At 40.0% G+C, this 23,311-nt stretch overlaps 2 protein-coding genes and 4 long non-coding RNA genes across 6 annotated transcripts; 3 read left to right on the forward strand and 3 right to left on the reverse strand.

The window, feature by feature from the left end:
* The first annotated feature begins 737 nt into the window (after nt 1–737).
* On the forward strand, nt 738–4,757 carry LOC143477784 (uncharacterized). The gene is made up of 6 exons (XM_076976532.1): nt 738–870; nt 2,710–2,815; nt 2,979–3,121; nt 3,354–3,914; nt 4,059–4,122; nt 4,346–4,757. Exons 1-5 carry the CDS (start codon nt 850–852, stop codon nt 4,071–4,073), a joined length of 846 nt encoding a protein of 281 aa, XP_076832647.1. The 5' UTR covers nt 738–849; the 3' UTR covers nt 4,074–4,122; nt 4,346–4,757.
* Nucleotides 4,758–10,030: 5,273 nt separating this feature from the next.
* LOC143477783 (uncharacterized) lies at nt 10,031–12,150 on the forward strand. Its single transcript, XM_076976531.1, has 2 exons — nt 10,031–10,191; nt 10,810–12,150. The coding sequence occupies exons 1-2, from the start codon at nt 10,070–10,072 to the stop codon at nt 12,017–12,019; spliced, it is 1,332 nt and encodes a 443-aa protein (XP_076832646.1). The 5' UTR covers nt 10,031–10,069; the 3' UTR covers nt 12,020–12,150.
* On the reverse strand, nt 11,226–13,701 carry LOC143477785 (uncharacterized). Its single transcript, XR_013121637.1, has 2 exons — nt 12,726–13,701; nt 11,226–12,494 (listed from the first exon to the last, which is right to left on the reverse strand). It is a non-coding gene; the product is annotated as an uncharacterized LOC143477785 (long non-coding RNA).
* A 1,710-nt stretch (nt 13,702–15,411) lies between these two features.
* Nucleotides 15,412–16,772, forward strand: LOC143477292 (uncharacterized). Its single transcript, XR_013121539.1, has 3 exons — nt 15,412–15,461; nt 15,687–15,760; nt 15,889–16,772. It is a non-coding gene; the product is annotated as an uncharacterized LOC143477292 (long non-coding RNA).
* A 2,201-nt stretch (nt 16,773–18,973) lies between these two features.
* LOC143478415 (uncharacterized) lies at nt 18,974–20,683 on the reverse strand. The gene is made up of 6 exons (XR_013121745.1): nt 20,615–20,683; nt 20,399–20,516; nt 20,086–20,186; nt 19,821–19,993; nt 19,543–19,716; nt 18,974–19,393 (listed from the first exon to the last, which is right to left on the reverse strand). It is a non-coding gene; the product is annotated as an uncharacterized LOC143478415 (long non-coding RNA).
* A 167-nt stretch (nt 20,684–20,850) lies between these two features.
* LOC143478416 (uncharacterized) lies at nt 20,851–22,439 on the reverse strand. Its single transcript, XR_013121746.1, has 6 exons — nt 22,352–22,439; nt 21,928–22,160; nt 21,669–21,847; nt 21,494–21,584; nt 21,068–21,407; nt 20,851–20,977 (listed from the first exon to the last, which is right to left on the reverse strand). It is a non-coding gene; the product is annotated as an uncharacterized LOC143478416 (long non-coding RNA).
* Nucleotides 22,440–23,311: the final 872 nt, after the last annotated feature.

The raw sequence follows: 23,311 nt of genomic DNA on the forward strand, positions 1-23,311 counted from the left end.
TACTCAATTGCACGTTTAACTGAACATCGAAGAAATGACTGCGATGAGTGCAAGCGTCATTAACATTTCATGGTTATTTACTTTTATTTAATAAAATTGATTCAAAATGTAAAATAGCCAAACTGAACGAACGTCAAAGGTTAAGAAGTGCTATTTTCAAGGTCAGTCAACTAAAACCATTTAGGATGGAATGATAAAAGAGAGCACAGTTATTTACTGGCAAGGATAAAACAAACTGACTAGCAGACATTTGGAACCTCCACGTATTAGAAACAAAGCAGTAGTGATATTTCTCAGGTCTTTCCGAGGATATTCACAAAAATATTTAATAATTGTTGACAAAAAAGTAAATTGGCAAAATAAATGGACAGTCCTCATTGTGAATTCAAGAGAAAAAATGCTGAAACGCAAAATTATAGGTGTACGTTGTACACTGACATGAAAATACCTAAGTAAGACATTCGATGGGTAGCACAGATTTTTATAACACCGGAGTGGATCTGATACATGTTCCAGGGCCAGAGTGGGTGTGATAAATGTCCCGGCCCAAACTACTGAGATTAACATGGGCCAGCCCAATGTGATTTGCACTTGAAGACTCGGCCAATTAGTAGTTTTAGTTATTATCTAACTGTCACTATGACAACACGGGCAATTAGTAGTTTTAGTTATTATCCAACTGCGTCCCTACGACAACACGGCATATGAAGTCACAATGCAGGAGACCTATAAAAGTCGCCACAGACAGTGTTTAATTTAACCACAGATGGTTCGATCGTCACGGAGGTTGAAGTAGCTACTACAGCGGTTCACCGATATCTTGTGCGAGTAAAGGAGTGACTATTGATCATGTTTAAACTAATGATGAGGGTAAGTTCATGTTCCTTTGAGCTTTTTCCATAATCTCACTTTAGTCCGAGTAAGTTCGAGAGAGCCGCTTCCCAGTCTATTTATTGAAAATTACATTCCTCGTCGAGACAGTTCTCTAAAGTTGCTTTGTAGCAACAGTGATTGTAGAATATTGCACAAAAATAGAACTAAATTGCTTTCGACCACAAATGGCGACTCAGATTAACATTAATTATCCGGTTACATCCCAGTTACTTCATTTTACGGCCTCTTATCACATTTAAGATGTGTAACCAATTAATATTGGTTATTAACCATCTGAGGTCATTATTAAGATAGATTAATATTCTCTCCTTGAGAGTCCAGCGGTGTTGAGAAAAAAAATCAAATTATAAAATGTTCGTATTCCCCCTATCCTGTCTGCGCGGATGTCCGCAGCCTGTATTATTTTCACAGAAAAGGGTAGCATTCTACAACGTGTTTAATGCATAATGTAGCCTACTTAAGATAAAGGGTTGTATAACACGCATGGTTTTATTTAGAAACACACATTAGAAAGCACTACATAGGCCTAGCTCATGAACATATTGCTAATTAATGATTGTGCCGTAGCGCAGTTTCCGAAATTCAATGGTGGCGTGGAATGACGTTATTTGTTGGTCTTTAGGGTGTCGCACATCTTAACAAGGCTGCTACTGGCCCACTACAAAACTTTAAAAATCCTTATGCACAACGTTACTCAGAAATTAATCTATTCGTGAGCCAAAATCAACACATTGGCTTTCAAAATATGATGTACGCCCCCCACCCATCCCGTCTGAGCAGTCCAAATACGATAGACCAGTGATTCTCAACTGGTGGGTCGCGGACACGTTCTGGGTGGGTCGCGGACAGCTTGTAAAAAAATTAATATAGAGGCACCCGTCAGACATGCCAGGGCTTCAGATTGCGACTAAAATCGTCGCAATCACGACCATGAATATTAATTTGCGAGTAATATTTATGGTAACCCTAATTATAAATTATTTCACTCGCCACTGGCGACAGCCGATACAACAGCATTATTTTTTATGGGTAAGGATTTTTTGTAATTGGAAAAATTTCCATCATTTTCTTTTGAGTTTGTATTTTAAAAGTTAAACGATAGACTCCAGCTCCCGCTCACATGTTCGTCTCTGCCCATCAACAAATGCAGGAATCCGATCACCAGCATGACTCGCAAAACGGAGCTGAAACTTGAGCACTAAGCGTTGAAAATGGCCAAGCGAAAAATATCGCATTTTTTCCACACAGTCTACATCTCTGTCGGACACAAAGAGGACACTTCTTTATAACTGTACATAATTTTAAGTTAATTGGGATCAAAAGTCACTCGTATGCATACTAGGAAACAAGTTTGTTTCAGGTTAGAGTATTCGGAATTTTCTTCAATAACTAAGACAGTATTGGCAAAAGTGCTATAATAAAATTCTTGTTTCTGGCAACCAAGACAAACATCTACAACTTTGTTTACGTCAGGAATAGACGTATTCTAAATGTGCAACTTTCATCACTGCAACGTCTAAGGCACCGTCTACAAATGACCTTAACACAGACGCAAGTGGCGGTCGTGAAGGCCCCAGAGCACTACACACTGTTTTTTGTAATAATTTCAATAGCTTATAAACGGTCCTTCATAAGACCACCAAACAAGTTGTATTGCATAAAGTGCATGGTGTACGGCAACCGACAACGTTTTTTTTAAAAGTGGGTCGCGACTTAATGACCATGAGGATAAAGTGGGTCCCGGGCTGAGACCAGTTGAGAACCCTTGCGATAGTCATCATGAAACTCATTTTTTCTTCATTTTCTCTACTACAGTCTAAGAAAGCTGGGCCAACAGAAGAGCTTCCTGAGGGCTGTGATGTGTCGGCCCCCAGTGTGAAAAACAAGCAGGCAAAGAAAGACCATAGCAGATGGTTTTCAGGTGAGATTTAGCGTGATTACATGTTACCAAAACATGATGCATTACGAGGTTATTTATTCATAACTATAATTTTCCACAATTTATGTTTTTAGTGACATTTCCTTATGTGCATCATTAGTGTCTGCCTCATAGATGCTTAAAGTAAATGTTTCTTTCACCACAGCTATTTGCTGTACTAGAGTGGAGGAGGCAGTGATGGAGGAGCTCAACACTCCTCCATGTGGGAAAAGTGGTGGAGTCGTATCCACCTCTGGGATTAATCCAGCTGTTCTAACTGAAGAGCTGAGGAATACACTGCCAAGCAATGTGAGTACCAATCTCTGTATCTCTGTCTTCCTATCTGCCTGTGTGTCTGAGTTACCATAGCAACATGAGCCTTTGGCCATGTCTGGTCAGACCTTCACAACATTAGATGTTCTTTACATTAGCATTTTACTTAAAGAAATAATCAGCTTAAGGTTAAAAAAAGGTAATAATTAAAAATCATTAAGCTTTTGGATACTGATGAACTTTTTACACTTTCCTTTAACCTAACTAGATGAAAATGGAGGATTTGATTGAAGTGCTGGAAAAAATCTCGGCATGGGTCAAAGTGGCAGTGAAGGAGGTGGTTGCTCAGGACCTCATCCCTATAGTGAGGAACCTGATGCTGGAAAGGATTGCGGCTCTGGACCGAGTAAAAGCACAAATGAGCTGCAGGGGTACTCGGTCAGTGCTGTCGGATACTGACCTTTCTGAGGAGGCACTCCAGTCGGGCATCGTGAGGAGATTTGTGAAGACTGCTTCAGAAACTTTTCTCCAAGAACGCCTTGGGTTGACATCCTGGACCAAGCCTGACAATGATCACTACGGTTCTAGAAGCGCATCTGTGACGGAGGCTGACGTGGAAGTGAAGCTGTCACTACAGAGATGCTGCTCAGAGCTGTCAGCTCTGATTGCCCTCACTCTGTTCGGTGATGTCGCTGGCATCACCATCTCTTGGACAGAACAGGACCATACAGGCTCCGCTCTGCAGAGTGCAGCACAGACAGTGGACGTGGGGCTGGAGAAGAAATCTTGGTGGTTCAGGTTTCCAAGATTTCTGAAGCTGAGATTCAAGGTATCTGTTTTTAAAATGTATTTATTCCCAGTCACACCATTAGCTTTAGATTCTGCTCTTCTGAATGATTTTCAACCATACATTTATGCTACCGTCAATCATATTTTGAATGATTTTATATCAAATTGTCTGCTCTTTTTAAAGAAACGGACAACCTAAGTGCATGTTCACACGGAGGACCAGGTGGTGGACAGACATATTCCAGATGGTACGCATTTTAGTATTTCTTTGGTGAAGTTTAATTCATGACAGTATTATGTATAAAGAAGTGAGGGGTCCATGGTATAGTAGTCTTCCATGGTTTAGTTGTGTTCTATGGTTTAGTAGTCTTTCCTGCTGCACAACTAATAGGGCATGAACAACAATGACAACAGCATGGAAGACTACACACAGCATCCCTCTCACGCCGTCTGTTTGCTTTGACTTTGCAGGTTTCCAGTCTACCAGTGCTGAAGCACCATCCACCTCTGACAAGACCATCTCTAAGCTCAGGAGAAAGTCGACGCATTCCAGATTGGCAACAGCTTTCTCAAAGATCTGCAGAAAATGAGGGGAAAACACCTACTTGGGTGATATTGCTGGAAGTAGAAAATGTTATTCAATTAAAATGGGGGAAAAAAAAAGAAAACCAGACTGCTTCATTGTGATACCTGCATGACAGAAGGCAACATGCATTGTGTCCTGGTCCACAAACTTCATTACTCCTCTTGTCCTGGAAGTCTGGGTGAAGATCAGGTTGCACAGCTGTCTGTGGTTTCTACTCCAGGAAGAAGCACTGGAGACCTACATGATGGAGAGTAAGAAAGAGACAGAAAAGCAAAATAAAGACTTTGATGGGGTCAGAGACCTGACCCATCACCTGGACTGTGTGTATGTGTATATATATATATAAGAGGAATAACTCACTAGAGGTCCTTTGTCCTCAGGGGGGGAGGGCCGTCTTCCAGGGCTTCCCTGGTGCTGGCCGGTAGAGCCCACGGTCATCTGCAGAAGGGGGGGAGGCAGGTCCTACTGAACCTGTAGGAGGAGGACAGGAAAAGTTGTAATGCTGAATGTGATGTATAGCAAACAATAGCATACAGTTATGTTTGTGTATGTTGTACGTGTTTCAATGGCGACGTATGTAGTCCTGCTCCAACGTAGATGATAGAGTCTAACAAAGTTGGGGCCGGGGATACTCATTTAAATGCAGAGCATAGGATCTTTCAAGGGAGAACTTCACGGGGGCAGCGAGTGTGGCCAGACATGCCGCTAAGCTTTTACTGCACAGTTTTACCAATGTTTTATCCGGTTTAAGGGACTATGTTCATGTGTGTGCTGCACAAATTAAAAAAACAATGGGTGAGGTCTATCGTTGGAGTCAAGCCTGATGACAAGGCATCTCCACAAAGACCAAACATAGTTCAATGTTTTACTGAAAAGTTGGGGAGATGTGTTAGGGTTACACAAACCTCAAAAGATGAAACATTAAACAGAGTGTTAGGGGCAAAGAGAAGAAGGGGCAGATGCACAACCCCCCACGTGGGTGATCAGTCCATGTGAGTCCCAACAGTCCAACATCTAGTCCTCATGTTATGGGGAAAACCGACTTCATCTGAAAAACACACAAATACATACAAACATTTGTTTTTATGTGGGAAAAGTAAAAGGCATGATACATAGTGAGATTAGAACTTTGTATAAGAATCTATTAAAATGCTGTGTAGGTGATTAAAAGCCTGGAGGTGGGCGTGGAGGGGGTCCTCTTGATGTGTCAGGACTGGTGGAGAAAACAGCAGGGTCCGGTGTCTCCAGGGTCTGGGTGTGATTAGACTCATGTGACCTGAAAAGGCCATCTGAACCGATGGAGACACCCTTATACGTCACAGAAACTTCTGATTGCTGAAAAACACAAATAAGAGTAAAAATAAGTGAAGATGCCTTTAGGAATCATTTTCTAAATACCCCATAAGTAAGTCTAAATGTAATCAGGTATGAGGATGCACTAACCTGAAAGATATTCTGCACAGATGACGACGTTGACTGCGTGCACAGGTATATCGTTGCTTCTGTGATGCTGGATTCCCTCCGCTGAATTAACAGAGGACATGCTGATGAGTGTGATTAAGAACGGGACATGCTAGTTTAAAATGCATTTATCCAAGACTCTTACTTATCTTGATGCAGGCCACGGCTTTAGCGTTGGCAAAGTAGTGGAGGGTGAGCTACAAATGCATAGAAAATGTTAGGTTGAAGGACATCAACTGTGGCAAGTCCATTCTCACTGAAACTGAGAACCTGTTCCCATGACTCACCTCTGCATCTATGTTGTAAAATACATTGTTGAGCACCCACCAGTGCTCACTCTCCTGCCCCCTGTAGGCAGATTTGTGCTGGAGCGTCACCTCCACCACCTGCAATCATGCAGAAAAAAAACTTTACCACTGAAATGGACAAAGCTCTTATAAACTGCTTATACTTATATCTGCCAAAAAGCCAGTAATACACATTAAATTCTGAAGGGAACCTTTGTAGCTGACGAAAACGTCTGTGAGAAGGTGAAGGCATACGCCCTGTGTGCTCTGTGCAACGCTTGCTGAGCATGACGCCTCGACTGTGGAGAAAACCAAAAACTTACTTTGCGAGACAAATATGTGCAAAACCAGCATTTTACAATAATTGTGACCAGAGCCTCGCAAAAATAAATAATGGATGCTAGTAGTTCTGCACACAAACTTCCATAAACAAAATGAATCTGGCTAAGAGAATATCCACGAAGTAAATAGCCAGCTCCCTCTCGGATCGGGGAATGGGGCATTAAAGAAGTCGGTGTAATACACACGTTGGTCCACCCGGCGTGCCGTGTCAGTTACACGTTTTTGTATGCCTGAAACGTGAAATGCACACGCTGACATAAAACGACTGAAAATGGACAAGTACCCGTATGATGACGACGGAGACGCCGTGACGCTCTCATTTTTGCTCAGGTATTACATGCTCAATGGTTGTAGGTTAGTATGTTTTGGTAATCTCTATTAAATCGTATTAATCATTTTTTGATTGAAGTGTTTAGGATTTCAGTTAATGTAACACAAATAGTGACATAATTTAGCCGCCCACACTCACTTACAGCGTAGATCTTTATGGGTATCTAGGTATGTAGCTAGCTCTGAAATCCCATAGCTTCCTATCTAGCTAATGAAGACGTATCTGCATTTATGCAAATACACATTAAGTATCTCCCACTAGCTAAATTTTCAGATCTAGCTAGCCAGCTAGTTAGATAAACATTTTTCAGTGTAATTATGATAAAACATTCAACTTTAACAAAATACAACTACATGACAGTTGTAGGTATGAAGTCGACGTTCAAGGGTATAGGATAGTGTAGATAATAATCAAAGAGCCAAACAGATTTCTTTATTTTTACGTCTCTACCCTTGAAGTGTCTCATAATTTTACATAGCCTAGCTACACTGATTGCATGTCCTGTTTATTTCTGATTCATAAATGAGAGTATGCTAGAATTATTTGGACCTACTTGGTCTTTTAGACGATTTTAGAATGAAGGTTTAGCATGATTTACTGCTTTACCAATCAACTGGGTTAAGGTACAGTTGCACAAATTGTCACTATTTGCATGGGTACTAAGAATGAATCTTTCGAAATTGTTTTAAGGGGCATTGACTAATTCTCTGTCTGTGTGTGTGTGTGTGTATTTAGAAATGCCCGGACGTGGAACCACCTTCAAGAAGTGTGTGGCTTGCCACAATTTAATTAATATTGCTTGCAAAGTTTGCACATCATGTACAGCAAAACAACCATCTAAATTAAGACAAAAAAAAAAAAAACTTGACCATAAACGTACGGAATGGGTTCAGGCCCATAAAAGAAATCACACAGCATCACACATAAAAGATGAAGCTTCACTACTGGTATGTGATTGATTTTCATTCTACAGATTTGAAATAATATGGAAAATTATAAATTAGCATTTTAGTGCAAATTATTCACTTTTTGGGGGTGATTGTTTTAGCTTGAGAAATTACAGGCTCTGGGAATACGAGCAGTAATGTTTTTATCAGAGCCTGGAAGGAAGACTGGCTCCTGGGTGTTAGAGACTCTGTCCCCCAGGTGTCAATTTACAGAGACATTGTCTGCCTGTTTAAAAAGAATGCAGTCCCTATTTGACATGGTAGTCCAAGGTAAGAATATTCTGATGTCCTATATCCTGAGTTCTATACTAAAATAATGTGCTGGGGCGTAAGCACAGATAATGCAGATATTGGCCTAACTAGCTTGCCTAACATATCACTTCCATATAAATGTGATTACACTTTTTTCCTTAAATGTAGGATGGATTCATATTGGAGTCCAGGGGCTAGGAGTAGCAGCAACAGCTGTCCAGGGGCCAGCAGCAGTTGTCCAGGGGCCAGCAGCAGTTGTCCAGGGGCCAGCAGCAGCAGTTCAGGGGCCAGCAGCAGTTCAGGGGACAGCAGCAGTTCAGGGCGCAGTAGTAGCAGGTTTGATGCCTCTTATTTTTATTTTTACTTTTTTCTTGTAGTAGAGGTAATTGCAGTCTGTCCACCTTTTAGAAAGAGGATCAAAAATTAACAGGTGTGTTATTTTTAATTCCATACACTCTAACCAATGATTGAGTTTTCACATATCTTATTTTCAACAGTGCGCTGCTCATTTGTGTAAATTACAATGAGTGATTTAATATTGAGTAAGAGTGTGTCTTACTGGGCCCATTCAGCGTTTTGAGGCATCTCAGACTTCTGTACATTTTGGTGATTTTACCTTTATCATGCTCTGTTTATCCCCTTCTCTGTCTGTCTTGGTATTCCATGTGTCCATGTTTTGGTTTTCCCATGTGTTCTGCCACACCCCTGTCATTTGTAACTCCACCTTCTCATCATTTTCAGTTGTGTCTTGTTTAGTTCCTAAGTTTCTCTTTAGTATCTGGTGTGTGCTTTGTTCAAGTCATGTCTCTTCGATCTTGTTTTTTGTTCCTTATATGATTGCCCTCCTGATATGACCCTTGACTGCTATAACTCAGGGTTCCCGCGGGGTCTTAAAAAGTCTTAAAATGTCTGAAATTCAAAACTTTAAATTTAAGGCCTTAAAAGACTTAAAAAACAGCCAGATTTTCATCCAAGGTCTTAAATTTAATTTAGTCAGGTCTTAAAATTTTACCTTAGTTAATTTTAGAAAAGTGTAGTTTAATCGAAACGTCCGGAAGTCAGTTCTGTGTTGTCTGTGTTTGTGCGGGGCTACAGGTGTTGGTACGTGTTAATTAATTAAACTACAAAACCCATAATAACCGCAGGCAGGAAACGGTCCTTGTCACGAAAAGCCTTCACGCAATTTTGTGCCTCATCCCCGCCGTCTTCGCTATCGTCAGTGCCGGTGTTCTGTCGATTTTTCCTACCCATCGAAAATTCATACCAAGGCTTACTGCGCATGCGCAAGTCGCTTTTACGTCACTATTTTGGTGGCCGCCTACTACACCCATCGATTTTTCCTGCCTGCTAGCGAATTTCAACAGTGCAGTACTATTTAGTCCTTTCAATAGTGCAGTAAGTTAATTTCTTGTTTATAATTCCTTCTTTGTTTGCAATTGCTATGTTTTCAACTGTGCATTAAGTTAACTAGTTGATTAAAATGTTTTAAACAGCGCCGTTTTACTACCTGTTATTACCTATTTATAGGGACTTGGATATTTCCGCATGATAATGATTGAGCCGTGTAATAATACACTAATACGCAAAATAAAACTTTTATTTTAAAGCTCATCCTACTTTTTAAACGCTGATTTGCGCTACATTACAACGTTTCCATAAGGTAAACAAACTAGAGATACGTCTACAATACTACTTTTTAAACACTGATTTGCACTACATTACAACGTTTCCATAAGGTAAACAAACTAAGAGATACGTCTACAAATACTACTTTTTAAACGCTGGTTTGCGCTACATTACGACGTTTCCATAAGGTAAACAAACTAAGAGATACGTCTACAAATACGCGATGCCAACGGACACGGTAGGAACATTCGACAAGGTAGGAAAATTCGACAGACTAGTCTATGGGGTTGTTAAGCTGTGACGCATCATCTTTGCGAAACTTCACGTCCGGGTCCAAACACTTGCTGCATTGAGTCCCTTAATATGCCGCAGTGCTGTGTGCCCTGCTGTTTTAACAGATCCGAGTCTAAAACAACGACCCTTTTGTCTTTCTACCGCTTTCCTTGCAATGAGAAAGAGAGAAGAAAATGGGTGCAGTTGATAAGGTAAGTTCTATTTCTAAAAAAAATCTTGACAGTGCCTCCGTGGGCGCTAATGCTAGCTAGCTAACCCCACAGAGAAAAAAAAGCCAACTTGCCCCTTTTTGGATTGCTTGATATTCTAGCTATGGGTTTAATACAATGTTTCTTGCCACATACAGATATTTTAGTTCTTGTTTTGTTTTATTTGTTGTCCAGCTAAAGTAAAACTAAAGTAAAGATAGCTCTGGTTAACTTAGCTAGTGGCGCTAACACTAGCTAGATTAGCTAGCTCGTAAAAGGCAACACCAGGATATCTTTTCGGATATCCTTGATATATTGTATGGATACACACACAACAGTTAGCTGATCAGGAGTGTCCGTAAAAATACCAAGCAAAAATACAGCTGATGCTACTGTTGCATCCTATATTTACCTTTTTCAGTATGCATATACATTACTGCTTAGCCCGTTTCCATTAGTTTATTACTGCCGTACACTTACCATACATAATTCTCACATTTTATTGCAATATATATATATACACACACAATTTTATAAGGTCCTTATTTCTTTAGCACTTTGTTAGAGGAACCCAAGTAAGCTGTGACTAATGATTAATGATAATTTTTTCTTCTTTTACAGACGTGAAAACTTCACCCCAAACTGCAACTCCAGGGTGTGTAGTTGGCACTTTCCCAATGGCAAAGCTGCTGGACCTTCGCGATTCGCTTGGAACCAGGGAAAGGCTTTTCATTTTCCTGACCACCCCAGCAATCCCCCTAAGCAGAAGAAGCAGATTGTCCCTTCCAGTGATGATGCAACAGACACAGGACACACAGCTGACATGGCAACCCCACAAACCCCTACTACATCCCAACCAAGTCTTGTCATGCTTGAGGTTGAGAATGACATGCTTAGAGAAGAGAACAAAAAATTGAAAGAACAGTTGGAGAAACAAAAGCAAACCTTTTCTTTCAGTCAGATTTCCTCCCATCCTAACAAAGTCCAATACTACACTGGATTACCTGATGCTGCCACAGTATTTTTTTTGGAAGCACTTCTTTCTAGATTTGAGCTACAGTATCATTCTGATTGGACTGTCCAAATTATGCCCCTTATTGATCAGTTACTCCTTACTTTGATGAAGCTTAAATTGAATTGTGGCCATGTAGACCTTGCAACAAGGTTTAATTGTAGCACAGCAACTGTAACTAACATCTTTACCACCATCATCTGTGCTCTGTATGATATTTTGTATGTCGGTCTACTTGAAAACATCCCCTCCACGGCCAAGAATCAGACTTCGCTGCCAGACTGCTTCCGACCTTTTCCTAACTGTAGAATAGTCCTTGACTGCACAGAGGTTGCTGTCTCCAACACAGAGAGGCTTGACACACAGTGTCATTTGTACAGCCACTACAAAGGACGGACCACGCTAAAGGCTCTAATTGGTGTGGCTCCCAATGGTGTGATTACTTTTGCCAGTAACCTGTACGGTGGGAGCGCCTCAGACAAGTCAATAACAGCTGACAGTGGACTTCTCCAACATCTACAAGCAGGTGATCTGGTTATTGCAGACAAGGGCTTCACAATTCGGGACATTTTGCCAGAGGGAGTTCTTCTTAACACCCCGTCTTTCTTGCTCAACGGACAGTTTACACAGGAGGAAGTAAACAATAACAGACTTATCTCCTGTGCAAGGATACATGTGGAGCGGTCTATTCAGAGGCTGAAACTGTTTTGCATTTTGGACCACATCCCTTACCAGTACAGGAAAAATGTTAACAAGATACTGAAAGTATGTGTGTGTCTTACAAATTTGCAAACCCCAATTCTCCGTGAAATTCAATGAAATATCTGATGTATGTAAATCAGTTAGCAGGACAGTGGCAAATTAAAACATGTTTACAATTATTGTGACTGAAGAATGATTTACACAACTTTGCAGAAAACCTTTATTAAAAAAGTAAAACCAGATTAAAATGTTTGTCTTTTTTACATTCAGGTAAATGTACATTCAGATGTAGGTTGCCTTGGATCTGATGCCAATAGTGGTGAGTTTGTTTTAGTTTGAGGGAACTTGTCTCTTCATCCAGCTCTAGAAAAAAGTCTCTCTTACTCTCTGCTGCCTGCTGGACAGTCTTAGTTCTGGCGGACCATGGGCATTTCACCTCAATGATGCAGTCATCAGACACTGTCCCATCTGGAGATCCACCAAGTAGACCACTGTCAGACAGGAACAATCCCCTCTCCTGGATCACCACACCAGCGTCCGCTGTGTACTGCTGCTTTGCCCGCGACTCATGTAGGATTCCCCAATCACATGCCTTTAATAAAAACACAGTCACTTACTCTTAGATACACATAACTTAAGTTGAAATATTCATGAAGACCCACAACTTACTTTAGATCCTTCTTTGAGGTTGTACTGGCCAAGCAGTGTTTTGAATAAGGAAGGGGGGTAAGATTTCCAGGTTTGGAAACCGCAACTTAAAACTGCATAGCGTTAAGCTAATAAACCATGCAACATTGACATCAATTGCAAATTATTTACTAACCTCGTGATGTGGATGGGGCCATCTCAGATACTCTCTTGGCTGCAATTTCGTCCGTTTTCGGTGTCTTCGCCCTTTTCCACACGCATTCTACATCGGTGCGGGACACGTTTTTCTCCACCCAAATCAACAAGGCTGCCATATGATGGCACTTGTCTTTACCGATTGGGCAAACGCAGCTGCTGTACCTCACTGCCTGACCCTCAACGTGTACCTGTATTAAACGTTATTTGACCCATACTCACTTCAGTCACCACACCTCAACCTCAATTCACCTCAACTCACCTCAACCTCGTAAATCGTCTTTTTCATGGACGCCTGGACTCTACCCCTAAATATACCACCTGGGAGAACAGATACACTTAGTACTCTATTGGAGTTGAAAGAGTTTAGACCTTTTTTAACCCTCAATGGTGCCTCACTAAAGAACGAAGTTATCGTAAACAGGTTTACAGGCTCCGCCATCCTTGTTTGTTTGGACCCGGAAGCGGCTGAAACGTCACGCGTGTCGTCACACTTAACAAGCGGATAAATACTCGCTGCCAGCTGATACGGTAGGAAAATTCGACAAAGTAGGAAAATCCGACAGAACACCGGGTCCCGCCGGACTCCACCGCAGTATCACTAGTGCTTCGGCTAATGATATTCGGGCTACATTAGGATAGAGTGACGGCAATGTTCCCTGGTTCGAATATCGCGAAAAAGTTTTCGTGTGGACTAAACAAATCGCATATATAGCTAGATTTGGCTTGGCAGACTTCATCAAGAGAGAGTTGATACGCTCTTACCGGGCCGTATGTGTTAATGTTCGATGAAAGCTTTAATTCAACCACAAAATCCAAACGGCTGGATCTTCATGTTCGGTTCTGGAGCAATGGATATGTGCAATCGAGGTACATGGGCTCTCATTTCATGGGCCATGAAACAGCGCAGGATCTACCAAAACTTATCAAAGTAAGTGATCCTTACTTATGCTCCACTTATGTCTTCTTTTCAATGTGTTAACCATTTTATACAATTAGGCTACAATACAAAAACATCTCAGAACCATGTACTGTCCATGGCATTGAGTTAGAGAAATGTTTCAATGCATGCTAAATCCCAGCTAGAGGAAATAAAAATATATTTACTGTGTTAAATCATGTAAAATAAAAAAAAACAACAACTATGCCCTGTAGATGGGTTATGTCATGTTTTGAAACATGTTCCACTGTCCCATGCTCTGTTTCATGGATTGCACATGGTTTTATTTACATTGGACTGATGTATTGCCTTTTAGTGGGCATATATACATAGGGTAAAAACAGGTAGTGTGTCCCAACATTTTCAATGTTAACATTCAAATTCATATTCAGCATGGCTAGACAAAGTAAGTTGGTTTCATCGGGATAATAAATAGAAAAGAAGGTAGGAGGTTAAAAAAGTTTTGTGTGTTAAGATACAGATGGCCTGGGGAAAGAAAATTCTGAGCCTTTATTTAATTAGTTAATTTTATAATTTCATTTATTTCAGTAATTTAACCAAAATGTAACATTTTAATAAATTTTATCAGCTGCAGGGTGTGAGGATTTTGGTCAAACCATGCCTTAGACATACTTGAAGATAGGCTGAGTCTACATGTTGTTAAATGTATAATGTGTGTATGATTATTTAATTAAACAAGGAGGTGGAGGCAGAAAACATGCAAGAGGACACAACTGGCACACACAGACTCATATGTGACTGTCACAATGCATGGAGGTGTCACAGGTTCCCCTCACCAAGGAACTCTTAGCATCTGTGGGTGCAGCCCGGTCAAAATACTGACTCTTTCTGGATCAGGAATGAATCAGGAAAGAAAAGGAATCCCAGAGCCAGAAAAGAGAGCTGACTGAGCAGTCTTTAGAGGACCTTAAGAAAAGGAAGAAAAGCTTGGAAGACGTATCCACTTGTCTTGCTAGAGAGGCAAATTCTCTTGCAGAAGAAGCTGAGGGCAAGACTGGATCCAAGATGGCTCAGCTCCTTTCCAAGTCAAATGCTGAGATTGGTACTGAAAAGGAAGAACTCAGAGATATGTAGGGTGAGGTTGTATGTAGATATGCTAGTGTTGTGTTGGTAAGGTTGCTTGGGTTGAGAATGTTACTATTTTGATTATCTGTTTTAATACTGAATTAATGTAATCCTGTAACTAAATTAATCAAAATAAAATGTTAAGAGTTTCTGGGATCATTGGATTGTTTGTGGTAATATGTTGTGTTGGTCTTAAATTTCACTGAGAATGGTCTTAAAAGGTCTTACAAAAGTCTTAAATTTAACTCACTGAAACCTGCAAGAACCCTGTAACTGTTTTGGATCTGCTCACTGTATATCTTGCTCTATTTAGCGAATGCGTCTACCTACTTATTGCTCAGTGCCCCTGGTGTTACACCATGATGACTGTTGATGAGTAGACACACCTAATCTTTGGACACATTGTTTTTGGAATGTGATGCCACAATCATCCAGTGTCTGTCTCTCCATGTCAGACCATGTAGAAGTGACTTTCAGTCTATGGCGGATAAAAACAAATCCTAGTTATTGTTTCTAATGACCTAGCTGTGTTTCTAAACATGTATGCCAATTAAATACTGCCTTGATAATATACTGATATTTCTTTTGTACTCCAGTGTATACTTTTATTTAAATTGTTTTTTTTTTTGTTTGTTTCTGCCCCAGGTAAAGCCAAGAACAGTGGTCAGTCACAGACACTCAAAAGGAAAGGTATGTTTGAAGAACTTCAGTATGGCAAGTATAGTCATACAGTAGTTGTATCTGGAGCCTGTGCCTCTGATTTAAAGGGAGCCTTTTTTTTAAGGTTTTCTAAACAAGTTTCTAACATTGATTTTATTGTCCTTTTATCTTTTGATTTTGTTTGGTTACATCTATCATCTTGTACTACAAGGCTTTATTTTGAAAAAATGTGATTTTATTCACTTATTTTCGTAGAATGTCCCCACACATTGACAGAAAGTCAGGAATTTTACCCTGTGAAGAGAATAGTCAGATGCAGAGTTGTTCAGGTTAATCCTACACCCATCACTACAATCATGCCATTTTACAAGCAAATAGTCATGTGTATATTGACTAAAAATGCATATTGTTATTAAAATTAATGAGTTAGAAAACTGAAGAGTTTGAATTGTTTCAGGGCAAGAAAATGAAGCAAGTGGAGTGGGAACCCTGCCTGCTCTGGTATGTATGAATTTATGCAACTATGCAAACTTTTATACAACCACTGGACTGCAAGTCATGGTACTGGTACTAAACTTTCATTTTTAGAAAAATCCCAACATTTGTGTAAACAACTTGGTAGCTGAACATTTGATCAGTTCTAAATATTCACTAGCATATTGCAGTACTAGATCTTTTCATCTAACGTTGTGTGGTATTTTTATAAGTCTGTCAGTGATGCCAATATCCAGGACTTTTTATTTACAATTTCTTCAATTACCCATGTGTAGCACATCAAAACATTGCACACGCTGTAGTAAGACTTGCTGGAAATTTAAAGTGGGAACGCAGTTTTTATATAAAAAAAAATAATTAATGGTTTGAACTTTTTAAATATCAAGGACAACAGACTCTAGTTTATACTGATATCTCCCTTGTACCTTGTTTTGTTTTTGCAAAATTGTGTACTTTGTTCTACATTGTAGTGAACTATGCATTGCATGAATTTAAGAGATGTTGGGCTTGGTGCTTTTGTTTAGCTATTTTTTTCTAAATGCATTTAAATGCTATTTTTGCTTTGTCCCTGACTCCTCCCCTTGGGCGTGTGCATGTGTGGTTGGCGTCCGTTTTGTCACCTGTGACTCATCCCGTCAACATTATGTGCAGTTGGGTCTTGTATGTGTCAATGTAATTATCATCACTCTTTGTCCGAGTTGATCCGAGTATTACCTCGTCTCGGCATCTTGCCTTCCCTCGTGTTACAAAAATACACTTAAATGTTGTATATGCAATGGTTTTAATGTCATGAAAGTTTACACCACAAATGTCTGTAAAGTTCCGAGCTTTGGGCCTGGGTGCATCCTAAAATACCCACACTATGGTGGGGTGGGGGGGGGGTGGGGGGTTGATTGGGAACCACTGGTGTAAAAAATAAATGGGTTAGGAACAAACTCGCGTACTGGTAGGGAACAGCAAACAGCCAAAAATTCTTGCTCAATCATTCAACAAGGTATATAAGCGTTATAACATAACGCGGAAGTGCCAAGTTAAAGACCATTACGCAATCGGAAACAGCCACATCCAGAAATAAAGCCTTTAATACAATAAAATACGGACTGTGTTTACAAGATAGGACCGGGTTTAGCATATTTAGTTGCTAACAATGATGGCATTTATTTATGTATTCCCAGTCTTTATAGTCTAGTTACATCGGTTCTCCACAGATTGGGGAAAAAACGGAAATGGCATTCCAGGAATGACCATATGGATTCAGTGTGAGCCTGCATGGCCCTGTAGCCCTCAGACTGCATTGTCTTATCGCGATACATAGCGAATGCGTAGCGAAATGCTGTTGTTTTTATTTATTTGTTGTCTTATACCAGATATACTACTGCTGCTGCTATTTTGTTTATACGTTCGTGCTATCTGTGTGCAGTATGGCAAGGGAAACGACTCCTTGACGCTGATCGTAACCCTAACCCTAACATATCTTCATGAACTACAAACAGCGCCATATTGTTCCAAATTCCTTCACACTATGCATATGGCTATATAGGTTTATTATTATTATTATTATTATTATTAAAGTGTATTGTAGCAATATGTGAGATATACCTGAATAAAACTTGGAATTTTTTAAATAAATGTTTCTTCTCCCTGTAAGATTAAAAGTCAAATTTATGTATATAGTGCTTTTTACAACACATGTCACAAAGCAGCTTTACAATCGCATGGGTCTAGAGCCCTAATGAGCAACCCTACCTTGAGCCTCAGGTAGGAGGTGCCTGTCCACTGGCTGTAATGGTACATCAGCCCACGACGTTGGTGTCACAGATGTTATTACAAAGAGCAGACCAGTTACCCCTATTAGATCTCACATTGATCTGTAAATTAATTCTTAAATTTGAAGTATATATTTCTAGTGGGTGATGCTGGTCCCCTGGGGGTATGTAAACTGCAAAGCTGTCTGTCAGTGACATCAAATGGGCTGTGCTACATTACTGTATAATTTTCATTTTAAATTGAACTTGCTGCTCATGCATGATGGTTGAAATGAGAATTGTAATCATAAAGAAAATACACATGTAAACATATTATACCTGTCACGGTGAGGGGGCCGGGTCGCCACCAGAGGGCGCGCATCCCGGCCAGCAGCCGATCCCAGCACACACCCCCGCAATCACCATCATACTGAGCACCTGTTTCTTGTTTACTTTGCTCTTCTTAAGCCCGCAGGTCGTCTGGTCCAGTGCTGCACATTGCCGCTACATGAGCGTCTCTGGTCTCTGCGTGTCCGTCACTGCGTTCCCTACCTGCGTGCGCGCTACGAGCTTTACCTTGCATCACTTGCAGTGCGTGCTTTAGGAGCCTTTCTAGTGTGCGCTACGAGCTTTACCTTGCATCACTTATAGTGTGTGCGCTCAGAGCTTTACTGGTGTACGCTACGAGCTTTACCTTGCATCACTTGCAGTGTGTGCGCTAAGAGCTTTACTGGTTTGGTTGCCATGGACAATAAACATCCTTCTGTTCAACCCCCGTCTCCGGCTGCCTCTGTCCCGACGCCTCCGGCGTCACAATACCTATGAGTTAATTAACCTAATTCCAAAGACAGACATCTGATTTTTTAAAGTCTCCAATCATAAAAGTAGTGAATTGTATACATGTTGCTAGGTAGTTGGACTGCCACTAGAGCCCTTTGACCTGGTTTTAATAGGAATCTTATTTATAAGGAGTATAAAAGTACTAGATTGTTGGAGAGATGACTATGGGAATCAGGGCTTTATACTGTGCAAATTCTTGAAATTCTCAATTCTGACAGTCTTCAGTTTGCACAATTACATTTAAATGTACAATTTCTATGTATGGTGCATTAACATAATGTGTTCAACTACATTAAATAGTTGAACTGCCACCAATTTCATTTATTTCCACTTAATAGTTTATATATTTGTAAATTACTCATGATCATAAGTCATCAGGCAGTGAAACAAATTGATTCACATTTCTTTATTATACTAGCGCGCAAAGGACACTACACAATCTGTACAGAAATGTCTGCATATTATTGTCCAATAAATCATACATCAGACAAGTGAAGAGTAAAGGCTGGGTGAAAACAGATATGAAAGCAGTCAAAAACCAGAACAACAAAAACGCAAAAAGAGTACACTACAAATCAAGTTTGGACACACCTAAGGACTCTGTCCTTAAGGTGGGGCTTGTTAAAGACTGAAGTCTTTTGAACAGTCTATGAAAATAACCTTACTAAACATCCTCCCAATCACTATCATCAGAACTCTCATGCTGAAGTATTTTGTGCTCCTCTGGTGTATCCTCAGTTCCATCTCCAGGGAGTAGGATAGCATTTGGTCCTAATGCCATCCTATAATTTGATAAAACGACGTTAATTTTGTGTTCCATATTTGCAAGTGTCTCTCGAAGAAGGCACTGCAGCCCACGTTGTCCGTCCTCTGTAAAAGTACCTACAAAGGTAAAAGAATGTTATTAAAAATGTCATGTCCAGCATCTTACTAGATTAAACTCCACCATACAGAGAAAAGCAGGAAGGGGTTATAATCCTTATACTCATGATGCATGAAACGACCAGGTGTAAACTGGAATAGCTACTTACAATGTTTCCCAGTGGATAATTCTGCTATTAGTGTGCCAATACTCCCTGCCTGGCCTCTGAGATAGGAGTAGTGCTGTCTCATCTCATGCATTAGGATGACCCTTTCCTCTTGAAGCCTCATTTTGAACATGTAGGCATCAAAGATCTTCTTTTTGGTGAAGACACTAGTGGTTTCTAAAGACATAGGAATTACCATCACACATGATGAGAAGATAAATACATACGTTAAGGTAGGATATAACAAAGATTGCTGCAGAAACACAAAGACTGTCCCATACCACTTCTACAGATCTCCCACGGCCATATTAAACTGTCTGCCCCACCATCTCCTTCTGCGTATTTATGCGGCCCTCCTCTGGTACTTGTTCATTGTAGCACTTTATTGATTCAAAGAGTTTTCTCTTTTCCTCTCTCAATTTCTTTCGCCGCAAATGATGAATCTTGTTGCTGTCTAGAGTTAGCATGGACAAGTTCCAATGTATAAACATTTCAAATAACTGATAAACAATATCAATTGGTAAAAGAAAGGTAGATAAAACATACCAGTGTTATTATACAGACTTGCTTTTTTCTGATGCACACCAAGAAACGTTCAATTGAGTGTTGAAGGGCATGTTGGCTACTACAACTGGTATGTATGGAATCTAAAACAAAAAATTAAAGCCAATGCATAAATTTGAAAAGTACATAGTCATACTGATTGTGGTACTACTTAATTTACATAATAAATAGAGTATAATATTAAAAAAGATTCCAGACTTGTGCTGCATCCACAATTACCACTACAATACTAATTCAGATGTCAGAAATAGGACTAACCACCAGCTTTAGCATAAAAGATCATGTAATATCCTACCATCTGTAGCCCATAGTCTGACATCACGGACCCACTCCAGAACCCTGTTCTCAGGGCATCCAAGCTCGCTGCACAAGTCCTCTAGCTTCTTGTTTGCCATCTCTGTCCTGCGAACAGTCTGAAAAATGGTTGGTGGTGGGAAGCAACAATGAGACAAATTGACTAAATGTTTCCTCTGAGGTAAAACAGCAACACTACATTAGTATGGTCAGTTACTTTGATGTATCTGCTGGATAATGAAAGATGAAGGCTAATCTGCTTCCACAGGTTCCATCCAATGGCGTGAACAGTCGGCATATCATTCCCAGCTTTAGACAGAACGTTGAAGACAGTAACACAGACTCACAAATTAGAATCCTTCATTAGAAATGATCTCCATACTAGATTAAGACCATGGCAAATATGTGATGACAACCAAATAGAGCCAAAAAAAGGATCTGTTTATGAAAGCACATACACACCAGACTTTGTCATGTACTTTGTTGTCAGGGCACAACGCGAGAGGTAACTGTTCATCATCTCTACCTCCTCCCCTGCAGTAGTGCCAGCGCCATCCAAAGGTCTGCCACTCCAAACAATCTAACAACATTGTGAGTAAGTCATTTTCCCATAAAAAATGGTTACGGTAATTATTATTAATGGTTATGTTTATTAAACATAACACTGTACCTCACACTTTGTTGAATGGGCCTTTGCATGCATCACAGACAGAAATGGGCTCATTTGCAGTAAAGATCCCAGTTCTGGCATAGATATTGCCACTTTCTCAAGGTAAGGCCAATACCTGCAAGCAATGTCAGTGCAATAGAAATGTGCATTTGTGGCTGCATGCAGCTCCTTCTGTAGGAACAAGGGATATGCAAAAATCTCTCCCCTGAACATATTGAGAGCTTTGAGTAGTATTCCAAGTCTGCAGACAAAGACCCTCTTCATCAAGTTTGTGAGAACTTCGTGCAGTCTCACGTGCGGCTGACCACTGGCTTCTACCACATGTTCCTTTGCCTTGAGTCTGTTTAAAATAAATTTAGTTAGTTACAAATATAAATATATACACATTTGAATAACAAGGGCAGAGAGAATTCAAATTGTACTAACATTTTTCACTTTACCCCTGACCTCTTCAACAAATGTGTACACATCAGTATCTTTTGCAATAAAGGTGCCAGGAAAGTATGATTCCTCTGACCTTTAACATAAAACAAAAAAGCCATGGAATTATACCTAGTTACATACATTTTACATACATTTACTATGAATAAAGCAGCTTTACCCTGCTGACTGTCGAAACCTATAGAGTTTTCTGTTGCCATCTGCACAAACGGCAGTCATGTTCGGGGTACAAGCAGAGCATGTGAAGTGGTCCACAAAAGCCATTTTGTCACACTGAAACTTGCAGAATGAGTACTCCATGAAGCTTCTCTGAAACATGTCTCCATGTATCTTCCCAAACTGCAAGGTTACAATTTGTTAAGTTAAAATGAAAAGTCCTAAAGAACACCTAAAGATATATTACTCCACACTGGACTTACCCTTCCAAACTGCTGAGTCCTCCCATCCAACATCTGCAAAAAACTTTGCCTTGATAGACTAGGTGCAGCAGTTTTCATTTCCAAAAACGTATGGAAAACATCTATTGTAAACAAGGTCTCAGCATTTACAGATGCAGGCCAATAACCCCTTTTTATGAGGTCGCTCCTATCTGGTGTCCATTGTGTCTGGCATAATCTACACACTGTAACTGGTAACCACAGATCATATCGACCTAAAACAAACAAAAAAAATAAAACAGAAGGCTCAGGCTATTTTAGTCAACAAAGTAAAACAGTTTTGTATAATCAAGAATATATACTTATTTTATCTGAATCTCTCATATGGTGCATGTAACATTTTTAAGATCAAGTCCATTCATTTCTAAATCTGGCTCAATTAATTTAATTACAAAAGCCTACATACCATTTATGCAAACCAAAATGACTCAGTTAGATTTTCTGGGCCACAGGAGCACAGTGGGAGAGGTCTTACAGTAGGCAACAGGCATGCTGAAAATAGAAGCTCAAATAATGAATAACCAAGTAATTTAATACTTAACATAAACAAACCTACACAAAAATTAATTATTTAAATCACTTATACAAAATCATGAATTCTCTACCTTGATTACATTGTATATATTTCCCATTTTCTTTCATGAAGCTCACAGTTGGGGCAATACGCCTGAAAAATCCCTCAATGAATGATTCCCTATTATGGAGCGTCAGTTTTTTGTGTCTGTGTATGCAGGGCCGGCCCTTCCATTAGGCGACATAGGCAAATGCTAGGGGCGCCGTCTGTCCAGGGGGGCGCTCGCGTGCATGCGGTTTTTTTTTTTTTTAACAAATGAACAATTAATAAATGTGAAAACAAGCAAAGTCCACATAATCATAATTTCATTGTTTAATAATATTAGTCAAATTAATAATTCTTATAATAACAACACACGACACCTATCACCCGCGCGCCAACCCGCCCTCCCCCGCGCGCTCTGCGCACCTCGTTACTGTTTCTCTGTGGGGAAAAAGACACCACAGAGTGAGTGACATCTCCTCGAAAAGACGTCAAAAAGGCAGAAGTCCTCTGGTGCCCAGGGTAGTAAAAGGAGAAAAGTGGAGGAAGAAAGGTGGCAAAAAAACAGGTAATATAATGGTAATATGTGGTGAATTAACACTATACCATTGGCGTCAGGGACTTCAACACCTTCTCTGAAGGTTAATTGATCTTTAAAAGGATGCTTTATCTATTATATGTAATATATGTTAATAACGCTTCACCAATAATTTGTATTTTCCCTATAAATCGGCTTTCAAATCCACTTTTCGTGCATGTGATGGAAAAAAAAAAACTTAGTGCTGAAATAAAAAATCAACCAATCAGAAT

This window comes from Brachyhypopomus gauderio, chromosome 16, assembly GCF_052324685.1.
Source record: "Brachyhypopomus gauderio isolate BG-103 chromosome 16, BGAUD_0.2, whole genome shotgun sequence".
Taxonomy (NCBI): domain Eukaryota; kingdom Metazoa; phylum Chordata; class Actinopteri; order Gymnotiformes; family Hypopomidae; genus Brachyhypopomus; species Brachyhypopomus gauderio.